General features: G+C 36.2%; 1 protein-coding gene across 1 annotated transcript; it reads left to right on the top strand.

Annotated features, from left to right (window-relative positions):
• The first annotated feature begins 1,023 nt into the window (after positions 1-1,023).
• LOC145779971 (uncharacterized) lies at positions 1,024-24,658 on the top strand. The gene is made up of 19 exons (XM_082591665.1): positions 1,024-1,151; positions 1,813-1,962; positions 3,840-3,956; positions 4,262-4,353; positions 7,306-7,495; positions 8,435-8,523; positions 10,102-10,195; positions 10,441-10,539; positions 11,593-11,728; positions 13,882-14,053; positions 15,503-15,676; positions 15,943-16,084; positions 17,030-17,070; positions 17,563-17,823; positions 18,269-18,417; positions 18,792-19,869; positions 20,582-20,789; positions 21,414-21,587; positions 22,260-24,658. The coding sequence occupies exons 1-19, from the start codon at positions 1,056-1,058 to the stop codon at positions 22,308-22,310; spliced, it is 3,513 nt and encodes a 1,170-aa protein (XP_082447791.1). The 5' UTR covers positions 1,024-1,055; the 3' UTR covers positions 22,311-24,658.
• The last annotated feature ends 349 nt before the right edge of the window (positions 24,659-25,007 follow it).

The following is a 25,007-nucleotide window of genomic DNA, read 5'->3' as shown; positions in this document are numbered from 1 at the left end:
TGTGGAAAGTGGAAGAAAAATTAGAAAATACAGCAGCCAAGTTCTAGTAGATAAAAACAATCAAGACTTTTGTAAACCAAAACATAAAATAGGTTATTCATGAAACGCTACTGAAACTAAAATTACCATTAATTATCTAAACTGTAAAGTACTTTAGCAAACGTATTTTCTTAAAAATTTGTCAAGGTTATTGTAAAATATTTCAAAGATAATTTATCTATATAAACTGCGATACCATGCAGCCCATGTTTTCATAAAAACAATGCATTATCGAACAGTGTAGTACTGTAGTACAGTATAGTGGCGAATAGTGGCTCCAGCCCCTGTCGTCCTTATAAACATGCCCCACTGGTCAAGACAATTCCGCTAATCGCAACGTAGGAAGAAATGACAAATGAGTAACATGCAGAGCAAGCCATGATTTGTGGTTGACTACTAGAATCAATCTAAGCTTTTAAATAAAGTAAACAATATTACACCAAATCAGAAGAATCAATTTATTAAAAAATAGAGCTTTCGCCACACAAGTGTGGCTTCTTCAGTATAATCTGCAACAATAATAAAGAATGAAATACACTTAAGATGATTATAAAAATTTAATGAAAGTGTTGAAAAAGTAGACCTAGGTAATATTGTGTAAAAAAATCCTAGAAAAGATCAAAGTAATATTATACATAACTATAAGACTGTAGGTCAATAAATCAGAAAATAAGATGATAATAAACATGTAAAAAATCAAATCTATTAAAATTGTAATTAAAGAGAACTTTTAACTATAAAACTAATTTCTACGTATTATAGCTCCTATTATTTGTCTGACTTGCCTGACTTCTTACGATGACATAGCCTACACTATGTAAAGTCTTTTGTCTTTGTATTTGAATATTTGTATTTTGTCTTTTGTATTTGAATTTTGTCTGAAGCAAATAAGCTATTAAAGTTTGCTCTTTTTACAGATATAGATTACTAACTAAAATATTGGTTTTGTGCAAGTTCAATTCAGGTTTGCTGAAATTATTTACGGTGTAAACTCGAATGAAGAACTAGGTCTGACCATGTCGAGCTCAGTCAATCCTGCACAAATTGTGCAAACATCAAACGCCGCCGAATCTCTGTTGGAAACTACGTATTACTGCCAACTAGAAAATGCGGTGATTTTAAGTTTTGTTTAGCAAATATTTAACTCATAGAGTCACTGTGCCATGAAAAAATCTACTAATAATTAAATTGTTACATTCTGTCAATGACTATAGTTGTTTGTAAACAAATTTTCACGAAAATTGGTCATGAATTTTGACTAATGACCACATGCTGTGGTTTATAGGTCTATTTCACCGCTATGTTTTTGACAATGTGACCATCAAATCACCCTACAATGGGTGTAAAAATACCTACTACTGTACATACCTTATGATTTGCGGTCCAACCAAAAACATGCTGCCGGCGGAAATTAAAATTTAACAAGATTCCCTACGGTACAGTAACTTTTGTTTTTTGCTTTTACTTATTGAGTTGTATAGAGCTGTGTATTACAAAGGAGCGTTTTATTCCTCACATTTTGTTACAAGCACTGCTAGTCTCTATGACTAACGTCAAAATCGGTACGTAATTAACAATTAAAATGTGCATCTTAGTTTTGAAACAAGCGAATTTTCATGGGCTGAAGTTCACGTACAATGTGCTGGCTTGCGGTAGTTCGTGACACTCTGTTTCTTCATCTCAATTTTATCCCACTACCAAGTATTTCGCTGTAGGCACAAAATTAAGTTTGTAGATTAAACCTAGCATTTACAAATCAGTCCTTTTATACAGAAAATGGATGTTGTTATGCAATTGAAGGGGAACGGCAAAGTGAAACAAAGCAACATACCACAAAGATATGTTCTTGTTATCGATGTCAGTAGAAGCATGGCCTCTCCTATCCATGAAGCAGACAACAGAAGTTTGCTTGACCGAGTGAAAGTGAGATGACACGACGTGTTGTGTTCTTTGTTTTATTTAGTGCCCAATTATGTAGCCTACATTGCGCGAAATACAATAGGCTCGGTTATGTCTGAGGCATCACCTTTTCTTCTCAAAATGTAAGCCGTGACAACATTAAAGATTACAGAGAAACTTGCCATTAATTCTTGTAGAGTTCGGAACGTAGAATGACGAAAGAGATTGAACAACATATTTTACTGCGTATATGCACTGAATACATTTTACTCTCTAAATCAGTGATTCCCAACCTTTTTTGGTGTCGGAGCCGAATTTCAAACTTCAGAGTGCGTATGGAGCCGCATGAACACACTCAAGTAATTTTGACGAAAATTTTAAAGCATGAAAGCATGTACCAACGAATAGCAACACTAACAAGAAAAATAACACAAATCAATTTAATGTCCAAATTGGCATTGGCTTTGAGCTTTAACAAGTTTGTCAAAGTGAGGCGCAATTGCAGATAATGCAGTGCAGTAGCTGCTTGAGGTGGTCATCGGTCAACCGATTGTGATATTTATTTTTAATTCTGATCATTTGCTGAAAAGTGCTTCACATACGTAAGTTGATCCAAATACAGAGGCGTTTTTCTGGGCATTGGTTTTCAAGTTGGGATACTTTCCCTCTGGAACTCGACTCCAAAATTCAAGTAGGTCTTCACTTTGAAATAATTGTTTGAGTTCGATATCTGACTGCATGTTTAGCAACTCCAATTGTAAATTATCAGAAGCAGTGGCCACATTAACTGCAATAGGATTTGATTTATAATTTCACATTGCATGTCGTACCCCCTGCTTTGGTGTTTCGTACCCCCTAAAGGGTACAGGTACCCCTGGTGTAAGATGTAAAATGAAAAGTTCACTGACCGTGCAACCTCTACGACACAACGACTATGCAGTTTGTAAACAATTTTGACTTCGTAAATAATTTTGACAAGTCAAAAAAGAATCGCCCTAATTATTATAAATAGATTTTTTATATTTTTTGTGGGATTTTCAGAGGCCAATGAGAGCCGCAAGAAGGCTAGCTTGGAGCCGCATGCGGCTCTAAGAGCCGCGGTTGGGAATCACGGCTTTAAATGTTTCTTCCTGTGGCTGATTATAAGACAGCTCTATTCGTTTATTGGTTGTCAGAATAGATTAAACAGAATGAAACTATAAATTCGATCGATTTTTATTTAAATTTATATTAGGCTACAATAGTTGCGGTTCACAAGATACTGTATTAAGTATACAAATATTTACAAATGTTTTAAGTTTAAAGGTTGATCCGCATACTGCAAAAATGACGTCATATAGCCTCAACCTAATTTTAAAAATTTTATAGCAAGAAATGACACATACAAAATAATGTTGTTTCTGTAAATACAAATATTTGTACATGTGTCGGCCTTCGATTTCAAGTACTTTCATTTGATTGCAGGTTCAATTTTGATAACTTTCCATCACTTTCAACTTTGTTTTCTCACCTTTGTCATTGTAATGTTTCTACTGCAACAAACCCAACATCTTTGTCTCTTTCACATTTATTAAAGTAAATTGGACCAATCGATGCTTCTGCTTAAAAATTAAACAATGTTTAGACGCTCATTTCACACATAATCAAAATTTTGGTGGAAGAAAAGCTAATGTTAAGAAGTATTAGGCTTGCATTGGTATCTGCCAATGCAATATCCTGTTTCGATTGAAGTTTGATTTCAACCGAAACAAGCTGGAGCACTTTTGATTTTTTGGTCGGAACTTGTGGCTTCGGTTCGATGATTCAAGCTGTTGAAATCCAGCAGTTATTATAAAGTACCGGGTTTATCAGAATCGTTTGAACTTGATTGCTATATACAGCGATGATCTACTTCTTTTCAGTTTTTTGCAAAACTCTTCATTCAAAAACTAGTTGCATCAAACTGGTTGTCGATCGTTATGTTTTCATACGAGTCTCACATTTTACTGGGCATGACACAGATGACTAATCAAGGCAAGGTAAATAGTAGGCTACACTGCTATATGATACAAATTGATTATCTTACAATTTAATTGAGATTATCTTATAATTTAATTGCTCACGTCTAGGAATAATTTCTTGTATACACGTCTCGCTTTAATTTTTGCTTGCGTCTTTACCTGCGGGAAAGGCGTCTTCCCAAAGGAGCATTGAAACTTACTCGGTTAATAAAAAAAAATGTTTACCGTTTAAAACAGGCTAGCTGAACTTTACATCTACAAGGTTTCACTTTATTTAACCATCTCAACATGAGCGATGTATGACCTGTATCTCACCAATGCAGGCTATGGCAATAGACATCATTGGACGACTACTTGCCGATGGCGGCACCAATCTTAGCGACGGACTTTTCTCTGGCTTGAAAGCAGCCGAAAGGTGATTTTCTTTCTTTCTGCTATTCAAATTGCAATGAATTCGTATTAAAACTACTGTAGCCTATAATAACTACCGTCTGCACCAAACTTACGCAACAATAACATTTTTCATACACACTGTTCCAAGTTATATAGACCTAGGTATCTTACTCTTTTTCCTAATTTGTTATTTGCAGTAGAAATATTTATTTGTAATAAAAAGTGATTATTTTGCCACAACATTACCAATACATTTTCAATTGTTTTATTGTTTTTATTTTATTTTTTTTAATTCAAATATTAGCTTCGTTCTATACCAGTGCTTCTCAACCTTTATTTGTGGCGACCCAAATATTAAAGTTAAATTAATAGCGAAGATTTGGCGATCCTATTTCCAAAACTACATTTAGCACAACGCTTTGTAAGCATGAAAAATGAGCCACACCCACATAACACGATTAAACACATTGGCTACCTAAAGATACGGCCTGATTTGTCACATTTTGCAGAAATTTTCAGATTTTGCTAACTTTGGGCGAATGTTTAAATACTTTTTTCTAAAAATATATTTTTACGCTTTACTGTTTTCCCCAGATGACACATACACAGTAGGTTTTAACATCTTCACATGTTGAAAAACCAAGAAAATTTAATTTCGAAGATTTTAGTCAGACTGTTAATTTTTCAATAACAGTCTGATTTAGCGTTTTTCAACTTACTTTTTCTCATTTGCTATTGCTTCCCCAAGACAACAAAAAGCTTTATATCATTAGAAGACAACAAAAAGTAAAAACATCTCAAAAAATGTCAGTCAAGCACTAGCAGTAGCTGTAATCAAAATCTGCAAAATGTGACAAATCAGGCCACATCTCCAGGTGGCCATGTTAAACATAACAACAAAATGTCGAATTTAATTAATACGAGCCTTGACTTTGTATTGTTTCAACAAGTTTGTCAAAATTTGGGGTTATCTTGCCCAGTGCCAATTTCATGTCATCTTTACGCTGAAGACAATTTTCTTCTTTGTTTTGATGAGAGTAAGCGCAAAAAACCCGCTCTCCCACAGGCAGGTAGCAACAAATAGCAGGAGAGCTTTTATTGCGTGCGTGCCAACAACAGTCTTTTCATTCTTGACTTTTGTTCAAAATTGACTGAGGGTTTCTTTCTTAAAACAGTTCATAAATACACTGTCGCACTGAATGTCAATAAATCATTCAAATTCTCATATCAATGAACCCAAATACCTACAAGCTGGACATCGTTAAAGCCTAACTCCGTATCTTCCACTAACTTCAAACCAGTAAATGATGCTGTTTCTGGGACGCGATCTTCCTCTTCCACAACTTCAGCTTTTCCGTGAAAGCAATCAGTATTTCAGATACATTGACCAACATTACAGTATGTTTGGTCCTTGCAAAAATTTATTCAAGATGTTCAGTTGCAAAAATATATCAGAAAGATACGCCACAAACAAAGGCCACTTTTGATCAGCAAACTCTTCTGCCAAGCTATGCTTCTTGTTTATCAAAAAATCCTCCACCTCCATGTGCAGAGTTACAAATCTCTCCAGTACTTTGCCACGAGATAACCATCTTACATCAGGAAAGTATAACAGGTGTCTGTATTCTGCATTAAAATCTTCGCACAATTTTTGCGAAGATGTTATTATCTTCTTTTACGAAGATCAAGTATTGGTGTGGTTTTTGGAGCAATTAATTGTTACAATTCCCTAGTCTAGTGTGTACTATTGTGTACACTTCACCGCAAAATGTGTGTGGTAAAATCGTCGGGTGAAACTTGCGGCGTAGTTTGAATAGTGGAAATTACGAAAACTAAAGGAGTGGTCGGCAGTTTAAACTTTGCTCAAGAGCCATTATCTTTTATCACCACATCTTACAGCGACCCAGCCAAATGAAACGGCGACCCAGTTTTGGGTCGCGACCCAGGGGTTGAGAAGCCCTGTTCTATACTCTATCGAGAAAAGACCAATTAACTGATTTATTTCTGCAACGCTATTTGGAATATTTTAATTAAAGATGCACATTTTCTCTCTTTATTTTGCTGGTAGTTACACCAATCTTTTATCTCCAATGGGATGGCGCAGTGGATAAGTCGTTGGCTTTCCAATTATGCGAACCTGGTTCGTCACCCGGCTTAAGCTGGTTGTTGAAAACACCGCTCATCTCTAACCAGGGTGTGATAAATTGGGTAGGCGTAGTTGCTGAAGAAAATGCGGCCAAAAAAAAAGACTGGCCACCCCTACTCCCATTAGGGCCGAAGGCTTAGTGTGATGAAAACCTTATCTTCTCATTCCCTAAAGCTCAATAGCCTTAACTGAGTATGAGATCTCATCTCCGAATGTAAGATTTGTAACCTACTGAACACCATTGAACCATAAAAAAACAGAACAGTTTAAAAGTTTGAAACTGATTTTTTTAAGTTTAACTTCTTTCGTTTCATTGAAAGCTCTCATCTAACCTCGATCAGCAACGTTATGCCAAAGTTTGTAACAAGAAACCTTTACATTGTTGTTTGTCCTGTTACTAGGGGTAGCCTATATGTACAACAAAGCAGCGGTAATTTAAACATTTTCGAAAACCATACTGTTACATTTGTTTTTACTGTCGGCATCAGCATTTACTGTACAGTAAAACGCGGTTAAAATTATTTGACTTTTGATTTATTGTTTCTTAAGAAATGTTTAGTTTGTTTGTCAGTGGCGTAGCTAGAATGCCAAGCATCCCAGCAAATAACATTTTTAAACCCTTTTTTGACAAAGATGTGTGATCTATCTATAAAACATGATGCTTTACCAGATTTTGGTAAATTTGCTCTCTTGCTCTCTCAATTATTCCAATGGTTTCTTAGCAAATGAATCCATAAAAATAAATAAGTAACAGCACACAACTTTATAAAATTTCAACCTCAATAAAAAAAAATTTGTCGTTTACCATCAAACAACATTGTTTTTCAGTCAGCAAAAAACATACGATTGTATCGTCCTATTCACTGACGGTCAAGCAAATAATGGGATTACAGATTCCCAACAACTTGTTCAAGAGTACAAGCGCCACATGGACATGCAGATGCGGAACGGTCGCTTAAATCACGTGCAATTGGCAGCAATTACTATCGGAAACTATAGACCTGATTTATTAGTTGAGGTGAGATTACAACATTCAGGCTACTGTAACTTCTACACCAATACTTTTCATGTTAAAGTAGTTCTCCGTGATCTGTGAAAGCTACAAACACAAACACGTGTGCTGCGTTATGAAAACTGATGGCCACAACATACAATTTCAATCATATTGAATACACCTTTTTTGATAATAATTATATTGATATCAGTGTTTCTAATTTGTAGTTGAATTCATAAAAACATCAAAGTATCTCGCCAACAAACATTATAATTTGTTTTTAGACTCTCTGCTTTTTGACTTAAATATCTATTTCTTTTTTCCTTAAAAATGGATCCCGATTTAGGTAATTTACAAAAGCGTGTCAGGGCTTTTTTGCCTAAAAACAACATCACATATTTATGACGTTATACTTATTGAAGCGAAAAGCAAACAATACTTTGAAGGTATTGTGGTATCCGATGCAGGGCCGTAGCCAGACTGCAGAGCAAGGAAGGCCAACTTTTTTTTAAGGGGGGCCGAAAAAATTGAATCAATATAATTGTAGCTGCTGCTCGAGAATGTTGGGATTTTGTAGGGGGAGCTATTTTTTTTCAGGGGGGCGAGGCCCCCCTGTTTCCCGGCTGGATACGGGCCTGATCCGATGGGTATTAATTAGATCATTTAAATGCATTAAAAGTATCCTGTCAGAAATCGACAGCAGTTTGTCTTGATGATTATGATATAATAAAGCATTACTTTTGAAACTTAAATGGGCACTATTTGGCATTGCATATCTCTGGCTTGTTCAAATGTAGTTTAAATACTTGAAATGGTAATTTTGATACAAAATTAGTCAAAACTGAAGAGAAAATACAAAAATCAACCAACCATTGGTAAAACAAAATTATTTTGTTTTTAAAATAAATTGAACATTACACAATCGATGCATTGTTTTTCATGCATTTTTAAAATCTTGTTTAGATTTCAAAACAGCTGAGCAGTGATGCTTTTTATTGGTTGAACTATGAATACGATTTCGAGGCAGACATGCTCATTCCTTTGTTTCTTCGGTAAGTTTGATTGAACGCGAGTTTCCAAATGCACTCACCATAGGCTTATGCAGAAGTTGACATCTTGTCGACTGCGCGAGGCCAAACTGAGAGAAAATAATCTCTTAGTTACAAAGGCTCAAGTAACAATTGAAACTGTTTGATAGGCCAGTGATTCTCAATCTTTTTTGGCCCATATTTTTAAAAAAAATATATCCGATGAACCACTTTGCTATGTTGACGCCTTATGAACTCGAATAGTCGAAACTGTATTGCAAATACAATTTGGGTAGAGAGGTAACTCTTTTGAACCATAAACAAACATAACTCAGCAACAACACTACATTTAACATTATAAAACAAAAAACAAAAAGCGAACGTTTTCAGCTAGTCATACAGCCCTTTTCAAGCCTGTAAGAAAAAATGTTTGTGCCACTATCTCGTGTTGTGCTTCTGTCAATCTTGCGTAATTCTGCTTGATTCCTTTTCTGAACAATTAATTAATTTTTACTTCTCAAATACTCGACCCGTTGTGCTGTGTAATTTTCAGTTGTCATTTTGTATGAGCGAGACAGTTTCTTAAATGTTTAGATTTGACCATATTTTTGCTGTGATACTATATGATTCTTTAGCATTTCTTTCAATATGTATTGTTTCTTATAGGCTTGAAAAGGGCTGTATGACTAGCCGAAAACGTTCGCTTTTTGTTTTTTGTTTTATAATGTTAAATGTAGTGTTGTTGCTGAGTTATGTTTGTTTATGGTATTGCACATAGGCCTAGGTCAGAAAACTCAAGGGCGTTTTCAATCTTAGTCCTTAATAAAATAATACGTAATTAAATAATTAAGCTAACCCTTTTAATTAGCACACTCAACCTTAAATACTTGAATACACATAATTTTAATTTCAAATTTTAAGCTATTCTAACAAAACATCATGCACATATTGTTTCAATGGAAAAGTATTGACTGGTAATATCTCAGTCTTGCCTTCTTAGCAACAGGAGCTGCTAACATTTTGTCAATTTGAAAGCACTGCAGAATAGGCCTACAGTCGCCTACTTTTAGCGTCTGAAAAATAATAGCATGTGACATTCATAAAATAGTTTAATTAACATTCAGTGAAACAGCGAATAGCTTTACTCTCCCTAAAGAAACTTTATACCATGAAAAAGAGCAATCTTCGTGCACCGACAACACCACAACCATTACAGAAACATATGATTTATTGATTAGGCCTGCCGGCACTTCTCTTCTGCCTTCAACAGTTCAATAGCCTAGGCTACTCGTCAACTAGTAAAATAATTTCAAAAACTGCTGAGCTTATGCTTGTCTAGCACTTCCAGAAAAATCGATCAAAAATCACGAAGTAAACATGACTATTTCGTCACGCTGACGTATAATCATATATGCTACATAGTTTTTTACTGCAATAAATGATACAATTTTAAAGAACGTTTTATCAAGGATTTATAGACTCTCTGTGGACCAACAGAAATTCCAGGTGGACCACCAGTGGTCCACCTGAACCACGTTGAGAATCACTGGGCTACCGCACAGTGTTTTTGTGAGTCTAATAGCTGATTTGTTTACCACGCAGAGAAAGACCGAGCATAAGCGACGTTTCTATAAAGCTGGTTTGTTCTTCTGGCGTAACATTTGTAGAAGATTCCATTTGCAACACTGGACTCCAGGTACGTTGATCAACATGGAAAGTTGCAAATTCGCTTTATTGCTGTTACAAACGTTTAAAAATGCTTGCATCAGTAGCAAGTTGACAAATTAACTTCAATTTTATTTTTTAGCTGTTTCTTTACAGACTCCAATTTTGTATGACTTCAGTAAGATGCAATGTAGGTGTAGGCTATCACTTTATGTGTCAATAGAAAATGTAGGTTACATTAATTCAATTAAAGTCAAAAATATGTTTTTTTTGTAGAAACGGATTGGAAATTCCCAGCTGATCTATTTTATTTACTGTCTTCCAACCGACGTGACAAAGCATCTTTCTTTTCGGTTGAATGTCGCTAACAGATGGGTAAATAATTAAACGTTTAAATGCACTTTACAGTTGGCCTATAGCAATGACTAACATTTATGAGATGATTGTTTTAGCATACGCCATTCAAATAGATCATTGGACACTCAACTTAGTATGCAGGCTATAAACGCGAAGTTGTTGAAATGGACTGCATAAGTAAAACTGCGCCTGTTTGCGTGAAAATCATATGTTGGCCTACCTGGGAACTATAGGCTACAGAATTGATCTTTGTAAAAATTGAATTAACCTAGCGTGTAAAGTCAAAACACAACTTGTGTGCCAAAGCAAATTTTTCTGACCTTTGTTTGGACTACTTGCAAACAGTGATGTCAGCGTCAGCGCATACACTAGCGTGAACTCATTTTGTTTGCTAGGTGCCAAACATTCACACGGTATAAACCACTCGAAACAAACAAGTTTTATTTTGAATTTTCACGAAGAAACACAAGCATCTAAAAGTGTTCATCTGACATTTTGCTGCGTTTTGGTTTTAATATGTCTTTGCCCATTGAAAACATTCTTTCAACTGCAGCGTTGGAAGGTATTGGCATGTTGTAGCGAAAAAAGACATTAAAAAGTATACGTTGACGCTGTATGCTGAAAAAAACTTTACGGCGTAGCCTCAAGCAACAACTATCCAAAAAAATGTGGCCGCAAGCGTTAGTATAAACAAAAAGTCTACGGCGTGGAATTTGCAGCGTATACGTACATCTCTGCTTGCAAAATGGTTGCAGTAAACGTCATAAAAAAGCCCACCTACCACCAGTTGGATAAAACCACCATCGATTTACTTTTTGCTAAGAAATAGGGTATGTGGTGTGGTGTAAATGTGCTTTGTCCGCTGAGAAAATCTATAATAAATGAACATATGGCCTAGTTATTGATGCCTTTTTGTGCGTGCACTTTCTTATATTTAGCAATGTCTCTAAATAAAGTGAGGGTTTGATCGTTTCATTTTTTACACTTTATCTGATGACAGAGAAACGATAGCCTACAGCAGGCTTCTGTGAAAGATGAAACATTTCAACTCTAATGATTTTCATTCACCAGAAAAACACAGATGTCATGTTGATGGCACACACGAGATACTTGGACCACAATCTTGTAGAACACAAAAATGTTGATCATCTTTATCTACGAACCACCACAATGAAAGAAGTTCGATATCCAGAACCGTGGTTGCCAGGTGATGTTAGCTGCCGTAGTTTTCTAAAAAATTGTTTGTCTTGACTCGTTCAAACGATGCTTGAATTGTTTGCATGTGAAATTGTTCGGCGCACTTCACAGTCAGAACAGCTCTTCGTAAAATGGCACCGCCAAGATACGAGGTTTACAAGTACAACACCTTAATTACAAGCAATAACATCCCATATTCTCAACTTCCGTGAGTGGGTTTACGTCAGATACTATACAATTTATTCACGAATCCTGTGCTACGCAAATGGTCAAATTGAATCTACAAATTGTTTTCCATCCGGGAGCAGAGTTTGAACTTACAGCAAAAAAAATGAATTTATATAAGAATATTTGCTTGCAAAAACATTTTCTCGTTAAACCAAAGCGATTTTTTTTCAAATTTCCAGTGGTAGAGTAATAAACAAGGGTGGACATTATATTGGTGAAGGAAAGGACAACTCTGCTCTATGACGTCGTTTGTACTTCATTACATTTTATCCTCTTTTTATTATTTTGTAGAATAAAGTCAAATACAGTAGAAGCACAGGTCGCATGAGCATCACTTTGCGGCAATAATTCTTTTTTTTATGGCTGGAAACTCTATCCATCACAAGTCTGACTAAACTTCCACAGAGTTTACACGATAACCAAAAGTAGCCGTAATTTTTAATGTTGGTTCACTTGCAATAAAATACCTGAGTTGAAGTACTGTACTACCATACTTAAGTCTAAAATATGATTTTTAAAACAAAGCAAATTAAAGTTCTTTTAAAGGGGTATTAAAGGAAAAACCTGACTTGGCGATTTTCCACGTTCTTTGTGTTTAACATGCTACCATAAAACGATTTTCAATAAAATTTTGCCCCATTGCGGTCTGACCACCATTGTGCGCGTGCTTTTGTCAGAGCTTTCAAAATGAGATTGGCCTGAGCAACGAAGCGTGCGACTGTAAAGAACGTCATAAAGTCTACGTCATAAAGTCTAGCAATCAACCGATCACGCAATAATTGTTACTGCGGGCGATTTGACTGTAGGCTATGTATGTATTTACATCAAAACAGCACATTTTAACATCAAAACAGCAGACAGTTTGCTCAAAACATCAGATTGGTAACGTGGTTTTTGTTATTGCTGGACTTTATGACGTATTCTTGAGCTGTGTTTGCACGTTTTGGTCATTTTGAAAAAAATGAAAATAAATGAAACACTGGACTTTGGGCCTTGCCAGCGCCATTGAAAACAAATTTTTTTGGGTAATTGTTTTTGAAATGTATTCTTGAATGTTCAGTTTACTCATTTTAATGCTTAATTCCGGTTTGAAATTTTCCTTTAGTATGCCTTTAAGTATGTGAAATTAAGCCGTTTTTTAAATCAAATTTTGCGCTGTCATATATTTGGTGGTAACTGAATTTCCACAAAATGTGACTTAATTAGTTCTACCATCTATGGTTCTACAACTGGGGTCTTCAGTTTATTTCACTCTGAAACAAAGAAAAAAAGTGTCGACACACACTGTACTTGCATTTTAGTAATGCAATTCAAATAAACTGTTTCAATTTTTTTTTATGGGTATACTTTTATTTCTTCTTTCTTATTAGGGATTTGTCACAAAACATTTGTAAGGGTTATAACCTTCGACTACATAGTTACGTCATTGTCACTTAAATAGGCTACAACTTAATCCTAAGCAGAGAGAGCCATAAAAGCTTTAGCATGAATTCGAGTACAATTGCTGTTACATGAAAACAATACAGTATTGAACCATAGGCATACGAAGCCGAGTAACGTGATCAAGTTTAACATCTTCAAGTTTATTACATATAGAAACACAAAATTACGCAACAAATTAAGTATCGAACGGAATAATAGAAGCACAGGTATTATTCCTGAAGAGGACATCTTGTGATGTCGAAAACGTTCGATACTTAATTTGTTGCGTAGTTTTGTGTTTCTATATGTAATAAACTTGAAGATGTTAAACTTGATCAAGTTACTCGGCTTCGTATGCCTATGGTTCAACAAGACAAACTCTCTACCGAAGCTCTAACAATACAGTATTGTCGATTGTCATCAACTACAGTACAACATCATTATCATTCGGCATCTTACACAGACCGGCACATTTTCGAAATTTGTCAATAACGAAACTGTTTACTTTTACAGAAGTTGCATTTGCATCGCTGGATCATTTAGAGAAGTTGACTGCTTACGTGATAATTCGAAGCGAAGTGATATTATCCTGGGAGAGCGCACAATTGTCATTCATAAGCATTTTAAACCAAAAGTGTCGTCGATGTGCCATAAATGCAATTACGGAATCAAGTGAACTCGTTGGGTAATATTTTACTTTAGTTTTCTATTTATTGCGCTGTTGAACGTTTTATGTCAAATGAAAATGTGAACTAAACATTTGTTTTCTTGACTAGGCTAGGATGGATGTTTTCTTGACTAAATATCCGAAATAAATGCAGACAGACTCCTGTGCTAATCCTATCGGTAGGCTATCAAGAGAAAGAACAAACAATTGATAACCTTTCAAATTTCTGTGAAAACAAAATATGATTATACTACAGTACATAGGCCTACAGTATATGTCTTAAAAATTTGCTATTTTTTTTTACTTGTTGAATTTTGTATAGGCCTAGTGTAAGTCAGGGGAGTAGCCACGGGGGAGTTTGGGAGGGGGAGTGATTGCCCGGGGAGCGATAACATTTTATCTTGCCCCTCCAAAAATATGTTTTAATACTCTTATAACGTTTAATACCATTATAATTCTTCTTCTTGCGTTTGAGGCCGCCACAGATCACGTTGTTACATCCAGGCGCAGCAGCCAATGGATGGTGTATTCATCGAGCGTTGTTAGGTCCACATGTCTATCTTGTGGTCGGTATACAGGACATTGATAGATAATGTGGTGTGCAGTTTGAAGATCTGAGCCACACGCACAAGATGGTGAATCGGCGAGGCCCCACTGGAACATGTTGCTGCTAAAACGGCCCACTCTAGTCCGCAGGCGATTGAGCTTCACCCATTCCTTCCGGGGTAGTTCTGCTCCAGGTGGGGTGTTGGTATTGGGAAGGACCGTGAACTGGGTTGGTCTCGCAACTTCTCTCCATTCACGGTTCCAAACTTCGGAAATGTGAAAGTTCGATGTGCACATAGCTGCAGCATGGCTGCACCATTATAATTTATGTTGAATGACGTTGACTCCCCCAACAGTTGCTTTTGCCCCCCTAATATTTTATTTTTACTTACGCCACTGCTGTAGTGCTGTAAGTCAGTTAGCATCCATTTCCAACTGCTTTCTCGTATCTTCATCATAAGTAACGTATCAAGACGTGTTCCCCTCACAACCATCAGCACTCTTGATAACGCACCATGGCCGATCTTCATAGCAACTGTCTATACAAATCTTAAATATATCAGTTAAAGCTATATGGGCTAATAAAGCTATAGCCTAAATATATGTTGTTCATTTTTATTTTTTGTTTGTAACTTTTTATCTTTTTATTTTCCCTTTATATCTTATTTTTTTCTGAAGGTGTTGCGACCGTGCCAAATTTCTTTCAACTCAATAACTTACTTCGGTCACAGGCACGTTTTAATGTTCGCGTTTTGTCGCTTCTACCTTTTTCTCGACCTTTGCTATGTTGACGTGTATTGTTTTTGATATGATGGTCAGAAATAAAAGTAACAACCGAACTGAAGCAAGCTAGATTTAAGTACAAGTAAAGTACGCAATCTTTAGTTTCATTTTTTACAAATTACACAATACCCATCGTAGAGACAAGAGAACTGAAGATGCAACTAGATGTTTAGAAGAAGCTTTAGATTATATTACTGGCATCAGAGACCATGCATCAACAGTCCTCGGAAGAAACAATCTTTACTGCAAGTTTTTAAGCAGAGATCTCGACAAACTAACTGCAAACTTGGAATATGGAGCGAAAAACATCGAGTGAGTTCATTAATGACCGCAAACCAGAATCACTTGTATGATTATGGGTTTATAAAGTGGATTTCCAAATAAAGTTTGAAACGTAAATTCGGTTATTAAATGATTTTAAATGTCAGTAACGTAGCTACAAATTTAAGTACAAATACGTTGAAGAAACGCAGCGCCAATCATTTCTGTTTAAAGTGCTTTTATCCCTAAACAACTACAGAACTGCATAGACACTGTGCAGCATATTCGCGACATTAAAGAAGCCATTTATCTCACAGAAAACAGAACTGGGTCCGCCTTTGCGCCGTAGTGTCGTCATTGTCTACAGAAATGCCAACCGCTAGCGGCGCTTTTGATCCCGACAAGCGGCAACCTTTCATGCCCCCAGTTGTAGAGAAGCAGCTAATTGAGTACTCTCAAGTAAGATAAATTTAAAATTAGAATAAACCTATGCAAGTATGCATTCCTTTTCGTATAGGCTACTGTAAAGATTCACCAAATAAAATACCGCATGATAGCTTGGAGCTATTTAGTCTTTTTTTCAATTTTATGCACTCTTCGGAACGAATGCTGCAATTTTATACACAATTGCAAATGGTGATCATTTAATTATCAAGGCTTTTTTGCAAGTGAAAACAGAAAGATCAGTAAACTCTCACACATACTTTTTGCATTTGGCTTTTGCATTTTTGAAAGGATTCTTCCGATCAAACATCGGATCATTTCAGCTCATGCGCCCAACTGTTGACATGGCACATGCTTGCAAACCTTATCATTGCCACGCTTACATTTTTCGGCAAACCAATACGCAACCTATCGTGTTCATGCACATTAGTGATTGTTATAACGCACTATAAACTGCACTGCGGCCTGGCTGACTGAAGCCTAAAGCAGAAATCTGAAGCACCATCACTTATTTCACTTTGCAATATTTTTCTGTGTTTGTGAAAATACAGTAGAGCTATATTTAATAACAATATTATAATTCAGAAGTCAAGTCAATTTATTCTTTTTGATACTTCCCCAAAAACGTGTTAGTAACTTTCTAAGAATTAAGAACATGTTGGTAAAAAGAAACTGGCACAAAAAGGGTAAAAGTGAAAGATCAAAAAGGTCACTCAGGTTTGGTTTGGTTTTTGGTTTGGTTTTGAATGTTTATCCTCGGACTGACAAAGCCTTGATTGGTTATTTCTGGTAGTTTAGCATACTTGTAGAGGCTCGTGACACAGGGCCGGTTACCGAGATTGGCATAGTGAAGTTTTTCCGATTTACTCAATCTAACACCGTGGAACTATTCAACACCGTTTGAAGCTTGGTGAATGAATTGCATTTGCGTAAAAAGTAACTTCTTTTCTTCATCTTCAGATTGTACACAAAGAATCAAAAATGGCGAATAAAGCTGCAAAGTAAGTTAAAATTGAAATGAAATAGTTTGAACTTTAACGATTTATGTCGCACCAAATATCCATGGAAATGGGAGAGGTTGCTAAGCTTGTCTGATTGACTGATTGAAGGAGAGTGGATATTTTCTTTTAAAGATAATTACCAGCAAATCATGACTGATCGTGGAAATCTTTATCTTCTTAATGAAAAATCTTCTTTGAGATGGTTTTGAATGTTTGTCCTCGGGCTGACAAAGCCTTGATTGGTTAATCCTGGCCGTTTCGCATACTTGTAGACGTAGATTCTACGGTCTACATTGTAGAGGCTTTGTTCCGCATAAAGTTAATAACAACAAATTTTAGAACAAGGGATACTAACTCTTAAACTTCACGTTAATAAATTTGCATCCCAGCCACCATTTTGCAAGTTTGCCCTTGATTCAACCACATGCCAGTCCACTACAGTATAAGTCTATAATTGGTTTGCAGTTTTTTTATTTCAATATGTTTCTACAGAGAGCGTGAGATAAATGAAAAGTTGGAAAGACAAAACGATGCTTATCATCAGATTCTTGAAGCTGCAAAAAAAAGAGACGCAAATGCTATGCGGACATCTTTGCAACTGTGTCATCAATATGGAGTGGATGAGGAAGAAACTGGTTACTTTGATAAACTTCTTTTGGTTGTTGAAAAAGAAGATGCTCTTCTTCAACAAATCCGAGAATTTACATTGCAAGAGAATCTTCAAAAACTCCAAGAAACTATCGCAGTTTTCAAGTAAGAAATCGATAATTGTGTTGAAATTAAAAACTACCACAATTGTGTCTAAATGATATAGCACAGTGTTTAGAAGGAGCGATTTCTATGGCGTCAGCATAAGGCTAACTACTCACTATAGAACAGCGAGCATTGTATTTCACTAATCATAGTGGTGAAGCCACCCTAGCCATCAAGACTTTTCAAAAGCATATATTTCTTGGCCGTCGAGTGTAGCATCAATGAATCGACAGTGGGATACACTGGTGTTACGCCCTTCTGTACAATTTTCGGTTTATGCATTCTGAAAAGTGTTAAAACATATTTTTAAACATAACAATATCAACTGGTGGCATCCAATAACTTATCGCCACACTTGGATTTTTACCGTTCTGTTTCAACACTGCTCTTCTGATTCAACATGTAGTGATTACCAGTTAAACTTTCATTTGCACTCAAATTTCAGAACAAAGGGCTCTGAAATGGTTGACAAAACAGGAGATGTCAAACGAGGTGAAGACGCTGTGTTGCAGATCCAAGCAAAACGAGAGATGCAGCGATTAAACAATGCTCTCCAAAAAGAAGATATTCAAGAAATTGTTAAGGCGATTAACGGTAACGTCATAATCTTGTAGAAACACTATTAGTTGCTTATTCCTTTACCTCTTTGCTTATTGCACTTTTTTATTTCTCTCATGTTCTGTAACTCGTCTAAGTGACTTGGTCAGTTGCTTAGCATTTATCTGCAGCTGTGTTCTAGAAGCCTACCACGTTTTAAATAGAGATTATAGCAGTATACGCTCTTTTTAAACGCCTCATACTTCAACTTGTGGTTTTCATTGCCTGTAAAACTAATTTATTAGTTATTGATTACACAATAAAATACTTCAAAATATAGTGTCACACTACATTTCGTTACAATGTTAGCTCTATTTAAAGACAAGTGGTGAATATACGTTATATTAACTTTAGACAAAATTACATTTCAGCTTTGTCAGATCTTGTCATCAAGGGAGCTAAAGTTGATAAGACGGTGTTGATTCAAGCTGAAGCCGATCTTAATGAGCTGAGAAGGCAAGAAAGTCTTCGAAGTGAAATGGAAGACCTACAAAACCAAATTTCTAAAAGCATTTCTAAAGAAGACTTACCGGAATTAGAAAAATTGATTGAGCAACTGTCGGAGTTTCTTGCTGAGAGAGGTTTGAAAACAAATGAAAGCCACTCTCTCTTTTTAGAAAACAGTCGCTCAGTTTTGAAAACTTTGAATCAAAAACACGATCTGATGAACAAGATTAAGATTAAATGGGAAGATTTTGAAGTGCCAGACATTCCTGGTTCTCTTGAAAAACTTGTTGATGATTTTGGTATGATGACAGCACTCCGAGAAGCCGCGCTTGAGTTTGAAGGAGCGTTCACCAGAAATGATGAAGAGAGGTTTGTTGAAGTGACACGAAGAGTTGAAGCGCTGAAAGAAAAGGTGGCACAGAGAAACTCTGCGGAAGCACATTTGAAGTCAGCGATTGACGCTCGAAGTTACAATGACTTGGTAGAAGCAATTGAACAAGCTGAAACAACTTCTTTTGTTAGTTCAAATTTGATCCAAGAAGCTCAGGTTTTATCAAACTTTCTTAACCCAGAAACAAGAATTGATGCGTTAACTGCTGCAATAAAGGCAAAAGATATTGATCAGTTATCTCAAGCAATAAAAGACTACAATGATGCAAAAGTCACTGAAGGATATGAAGTGTTGTGTAAAGCGGAAAAGAGATTGGAAAAGTTGATAAAGATTAAGGAGAAAGAAGATCGACGACAAGAAAAAATACAAAAACTGAATAATTTGTTATTAGAAGCAATGGAAGCAAGAGACTTGGATAGGATTCGTGGTGTGTTACATCAATGCGAAAAAGCCAAAAAAATCGAAAGTGATGAAATACCATTGTATGACGAAGCTCAAGAACTCGTTGTTGAGCTGATTATTGAAAACTTACGCAAGTCTTTAGAGGATGCAATAGAGAACAGGGACTTGCCTGCTTTAAAAAAAGCAGTTTTCGATGTGGAAGAAACCGGGTAAGTGTCGCCTAATCTTTTTCATTCATTTATATATAGCTGAAGATAAATGGCTACATAAAATTAAAGCCACCATTAACATACAAAAATTGATTCGACCAACCACTTAGTCTGTTTTGTTACTCCCATGTCATCAGTAACCTCCGACCCCTGTAGTGTAGATTATTCAACCATGCCCATTCACACTTTATTCTTTTTGGCGTTATATCAATGTAAACTTATGGCAGTGGACTGTAATCTAAATTGCGTTTTCTTTGTATTCGTCTTGTTGAACGATTGTAATTTACTTGATGGATGATAATGTTCATGTGTTCTTGAATTTTGTACCAGTATAGTGTTGAAAATCGTGGCAGAACACCAGTTTAAGATTTTAAGCTTGCAGGTTTTGATTTTAATTTTATGTAACCATCTAGTTAAAATAGCATTTTATGCATGTTGATAATATCAGAGTTTGCTTTATTTGTTCGTTTTGCGTCTTTTCAAATTTTCTTTTTTACATGTGCTAGCTGAAGATGCTATTACTAACTTATAGCGAAATCGATTCTTACTTAATAAATAACACTAAGAGGTTAGATTGTTGTGTAAATGCCAGCATTTGATGAATGCAAAATAGCAGTACCATCTTTATATAGGCCTGTAATCAAAACGATTAGGTTATGAAGACGTTTAGGTATAACATGCATAGGCTACTTTGTTTTTATATAACTTTCAGATACATTGATCCTTTAGCCGATTGCTACTATAAAGCAAAAGATCTCATTGACCACCTTGAAGAGCTTCAAAAGCTTAAAGCTGCAATCATGAACATGGACAACTCTTTGATTTCTGAGATACGAGGCTACTCAAAACCCCCAGTTGGAGTTGTCTCAGTCATGGTTGCTGTTCTGGTGATGCTCGGAGAACAAGCAAAGAAGCTTGAGGTGACTGTGAGAAGTAGTTACTTTGAATCTTCAATGCAAAACCAGGGTTAAATTGACACTGCAAGCTCGATTTTTTTTATGTTGGTTTGGGGAATGAAAAACTTTCGCAGTGAGCATTTTGTAGCTGCATAGAGGAAAAACGTTACCTTTAACAAGCGTGATACTTGCACATGCAGGCTACTTTAATATCATAGCCTTGGTAAACAGTTCGGCGCGGCCAGTGCATCAACAAGCCCACACAACAACTGATTTAAAATTGAACTCTTTAGTCAATGGACATACAATCCTTGGCTGATATAGCCTAACCCACCAACATTTGTCGCAATCTCTGTTGGTTGTGATGCAGGGTTTGGCTATTGTTATCTTTGCAATGGTTTTGGAACTGATCTTAGAGGCCCAAGAAACTATCTTTTACAAAGACAGAAGTGGATTTGTTCCTTTCTTAACTGTGCATTTATAGAAAAAGTCCACATTTCAGAATTTGGTCATTGCTGTTTGAAAATGATTGGCTGAATGTCCTATAGTCAGGGACATTTTTACATGCTCATTTTTTCAAACTATTTGCAAGTGAATGTGAAGGTATTTTGTGTCATCATATTTGAGTTACAAATCGTATTTGTTAAGAATTGGACGGAAGTTCAAAAGCATGTCGGACAACCAATCAAAAAACGAATATTTCGATGTGATCCGAGCAAGTTACCACCAAAAATTGTCCACCGCATAAAAAACATGTTGGAAGGCTTGGACATCAACCAAGTCAATGAAACAAGCCAAGGAGCTGGTTCATTCTTTGCATGGGTAAGTCTCTATTGTTGATTTGTGAATAATTTATCTTCGGGTTGCGCGCTGTCCTTCGAAGAGATGGCAATTAAGGATCAGCAATAAAAAAAAGTGAGCAAATCTAGAAGTTAGAAAAGTTTTCCGATTGCATGTAAACTGTAAAGTGCATGACAGCCGAAAAGCGACAATTTTTATTTTCATTTCGATGTTCAACTTCTGCTCTTACAGGACATGGGATGTTCTCCGTTCCTAAGCTTATCACGTGGTTGAGAGCTTTATTCAGCAAATTCGAGCTTACTGAAAATAAGCTGATCGTTCTGTTGCCTGTCAGCCAAAACTGTTTTGTGATGCGCTTACATTATTAGCTTTTACTGCCTTTGCCACAAATTGGATAAAAAGTTGTGTCTCCGAAAGTGCTTGTAGTAAGCTTTAGTCCAATACTAGGTTGGGTCATGAGTATACAAGTAAGCCTTCATTGTGTATATTCAGTGAACGAACATTATTGATATGACAACCGTGACACAAAAGTCCAAAATGTGCAGTCAGTAAAAAAGCACAACCATTGCATGCAAGTGTAAGTAAAGAAGAGGTCACCTAACTGCTGCGTTCATTCAACTCAACTTGACGTGTTTTGTGCTTTAACGTTTGTATCTGAACTGCTTTTATATGAATCGCTATCTACTTATTCAGATGCAATGTATGATCATCGAAGCAGACTATTACTTTGCAAGAAGCAACTGAGAAGATGATTTAGTTTGCTTGAATTGAAATATCCACTATTCACTTCCCATCAACTACTGAAAGAACAAACTGCTTGTTATAAAGTTTACTTACTTTGGTTTGAAATTTTGAGAGCTGTACGAAGTAGCCTGTGCTTTTAAAGTTTAGAACCTTGTTCAAAACGAGTAGTTTAAATGACCTATTGTAGTCGCATTCTGTGTAGAATTCTACCGCTTAGGTTGTATTCAGAGGTACTATTGAAATGCCTGTATTGTAATGTCGATGGAGTATGATAAAGACTTTGAGTTTTCAATTCCCAATTTGTTGTTAGTTTGATTTATTGATTTTGCTTCGATTTAAAGTTTTATGTTGATTAATTGACTGGAAGAAGTTTCATATCGTTTCAGTGCCGGCCTACTTGCAGAAAGTTTGAACCACTGACACAGACCTTGCTCTGGCTCAGTGGACGACACTGTTTCTAAAGTTTGTAAAGTTTGTTCGTCAAACTCAACATTACGTAAATTCAACGATGTTTCTGGGTCTTATCTTCTAATCTTTTTTTTTTTTTTTTTTTGGAAAACCGGATGTTTGTCGATTGAGCCATTGGGGCGTTCGGCGAAGTTTTAGCTTAAAATTGCACTGTGAAAACAATAACACTTCCGTGGAGTTAACTTTTTATTTTGTAGTGTTTCCAGCGCACTGTATTTGGTTACATTTAATCTAGTCATTTACTAGCCTACAATATTTGAGAAAGCGGCTTAGTGTGAAACACCGATTTGTTCGAGTTAGCAATTATTAGCAACCTTGAAATGTTTAATAAAACTTTGTCTTCCTTCACTTTTCTTATTTTTTTTCTCATTTTATTTTTGTGCAAAGTCAATATCATTTAAGCAGAGAAATTTTTCTGGCGATTATGTTATTTTACGCCTCAAGTCGTCACATACTCAGGTTACTTTTTACTTTTTAGGTTTACGTAAGGTCAATACTGTATTTTAACACTCTGTGATAAGTGAAGAAATCCCCTTTTTGTTCTGTTTCCAACTCGCTTCTTGCGACACTCGTGTCTACTAATACTGCAGCAAGCAAATCTTGCCTGGGACATGCTTCAATAAGAATTTGCACTTAAATTGTTTTGTTTTGTAATAATAACAATGTTATAATTTTTTTTTATTGTCGCTCTTCAACTGCTAAAGTTTTTTAGCGACAGGTCCAATTTTTTATTTTGTATCAGGTTTAGAATGTCATCACATTCTTATACTTCGGCTGCATAGCCGAGTGGTGAAAGTCCTGGTGAGGAAATCGAAAGGGCGCTGGTTCGACACCACTCAAGAGCATTCGTCTGTGTCTTTAGCAGAACACTTTAAACGCATGCCTAAAGGTGGACACGAAGATTGGCTACCTTACCTTCCCGTTCACTTAATCTAAATCTTCAACCACCAGGCGCAAGCCTGGATGTGACAAACAAACATTATTACCCGACATGTCCTCACTGCCTTATACCAGAAAGAAAATAATCGATACCATTTTTAAAGTTTTCGGTTTGAAACGACCTGGAATCGATCTCAGATCTACCAGCACCAAAACCGAAGGCGATAACCTTTCGCCCACTGAGCTAGTCCACAAGGTGCAGTATTGTTTCATTGAGTCATATACCCATCACAACCAATTAAATGTTGCCTTTCTGAAATGTTTTGTGTAAACACTTCGAGCCCAAACATTGATTACTAGAGCGCTTGCTTGGTTCAACCTTCAGTCGACTGTAAATTGTTTTGCAGTGATCACCATGTCTGGTGTTGAAAGTAGCCCAAAGCGGGAGTGAGATAGCTTTCTTCACGGTGTTATTTTTGCATTTAAATTTTGGTTATATTCAATCTATTGTCAGCGTGATGTTAATGTACATCGGTAAAACCTTGAAAAAACAGGCTTTGCAATATTTTGAAGTACTGTTGCTTACGACAATAATCTGCTATTTTAATTTAGTTAATTTACATTTGAAGCGCAGGTTGGTTTCAAAACATATTTCGATTCTAGATTAGATACTTTTGGTCGGAAACAAAACCACAAGGCTTTGATCTAAACCTCATTTTTTGAGGTTCCTGTTTTCCAAGTAAAATCAATTTATCAGCAAAATGATATTCAATGACCAGCAGGAACTATCTACTACAAAATTGAGGCAACTACTAATTTATTCTACAGATGTAAACGCAGCTAAGTTGACTGAGTGGCCGCATGCTTACGAAAATTTAAAAAATAAATACAGTAAACATAATAAGCTTACAAAAATAAACTCAGTCATTTTTATCCAAGTTTATCCATTTTTATCCAACTGAGATGAAAGAAGCGTTCGCGTAAAATGTAAATTATTTTGGTTTTTGAATCTTTATTTTCGGACTGACAAAGCCTTGATAGGTTATTCCTAGTAGTTTCACATACGGTACTTGTAGGCCTAGAGGCTTTGACGCAGGGTCGGTTACCGAGGTTGGCAGAGTGAAGTTTTCCGATTGTTGAAGTGTTGTTTCCGGAGACTTATTTCGTTCACTAGGTGCCGCTGAATGGAGAGCAGTCCTGAAATGCGTTGCTCAAGCGCACACCCCGAGAGTCGAACCAGCGCCGCGTGATCTTGAGCCGGGCGCATAACCACTGAGCTAACGGGGCGGACGAAATTAACAGTGTGTACGATGTTCCTTCGTGAAAACTTACTGTAAAAGCTTAAGTGTA

This window comes from Aplidium turbinatum, chromosome 11, assembly GCF_918807975.1.
Source record: "Aplidium turbinatum chromosome 11, kaAplTurb1.1, whole genome shotgun sequence".
Taxonomy (NCBI): Eukaryota; Metazoa; Chordata; class Ascidiacea; order Aplousobranchia; family Polyclinidae; genus Aplidium; species Aplidium turbinatum.
This window is presented reverse-complemented; position numbering and strand designations above follow the sequence as displayed.

Coding starts and splice junctions, on each gene's coding strand:
- LOC145779971 (XM_082591665.1), top strand. CDS start 1,056: ATGTCGAGCTCAGTCAATCCTGCACAAATTGTGCAAACATCAAACGCC. Junction 3,957..4,261: donor AGATGACTAATCAAGGCAAG/GTAAATAGTAGG, acceptor TCACCAATGCAG/GCTATGGCAATAGACATCAT. Junction 18,418..18,791: donor AATTGTTAAGGCGATTAACG/GTAACGTCATAA, acceptor ATTACATTTCAG/CTTTGTCAGATCTTGTCATC.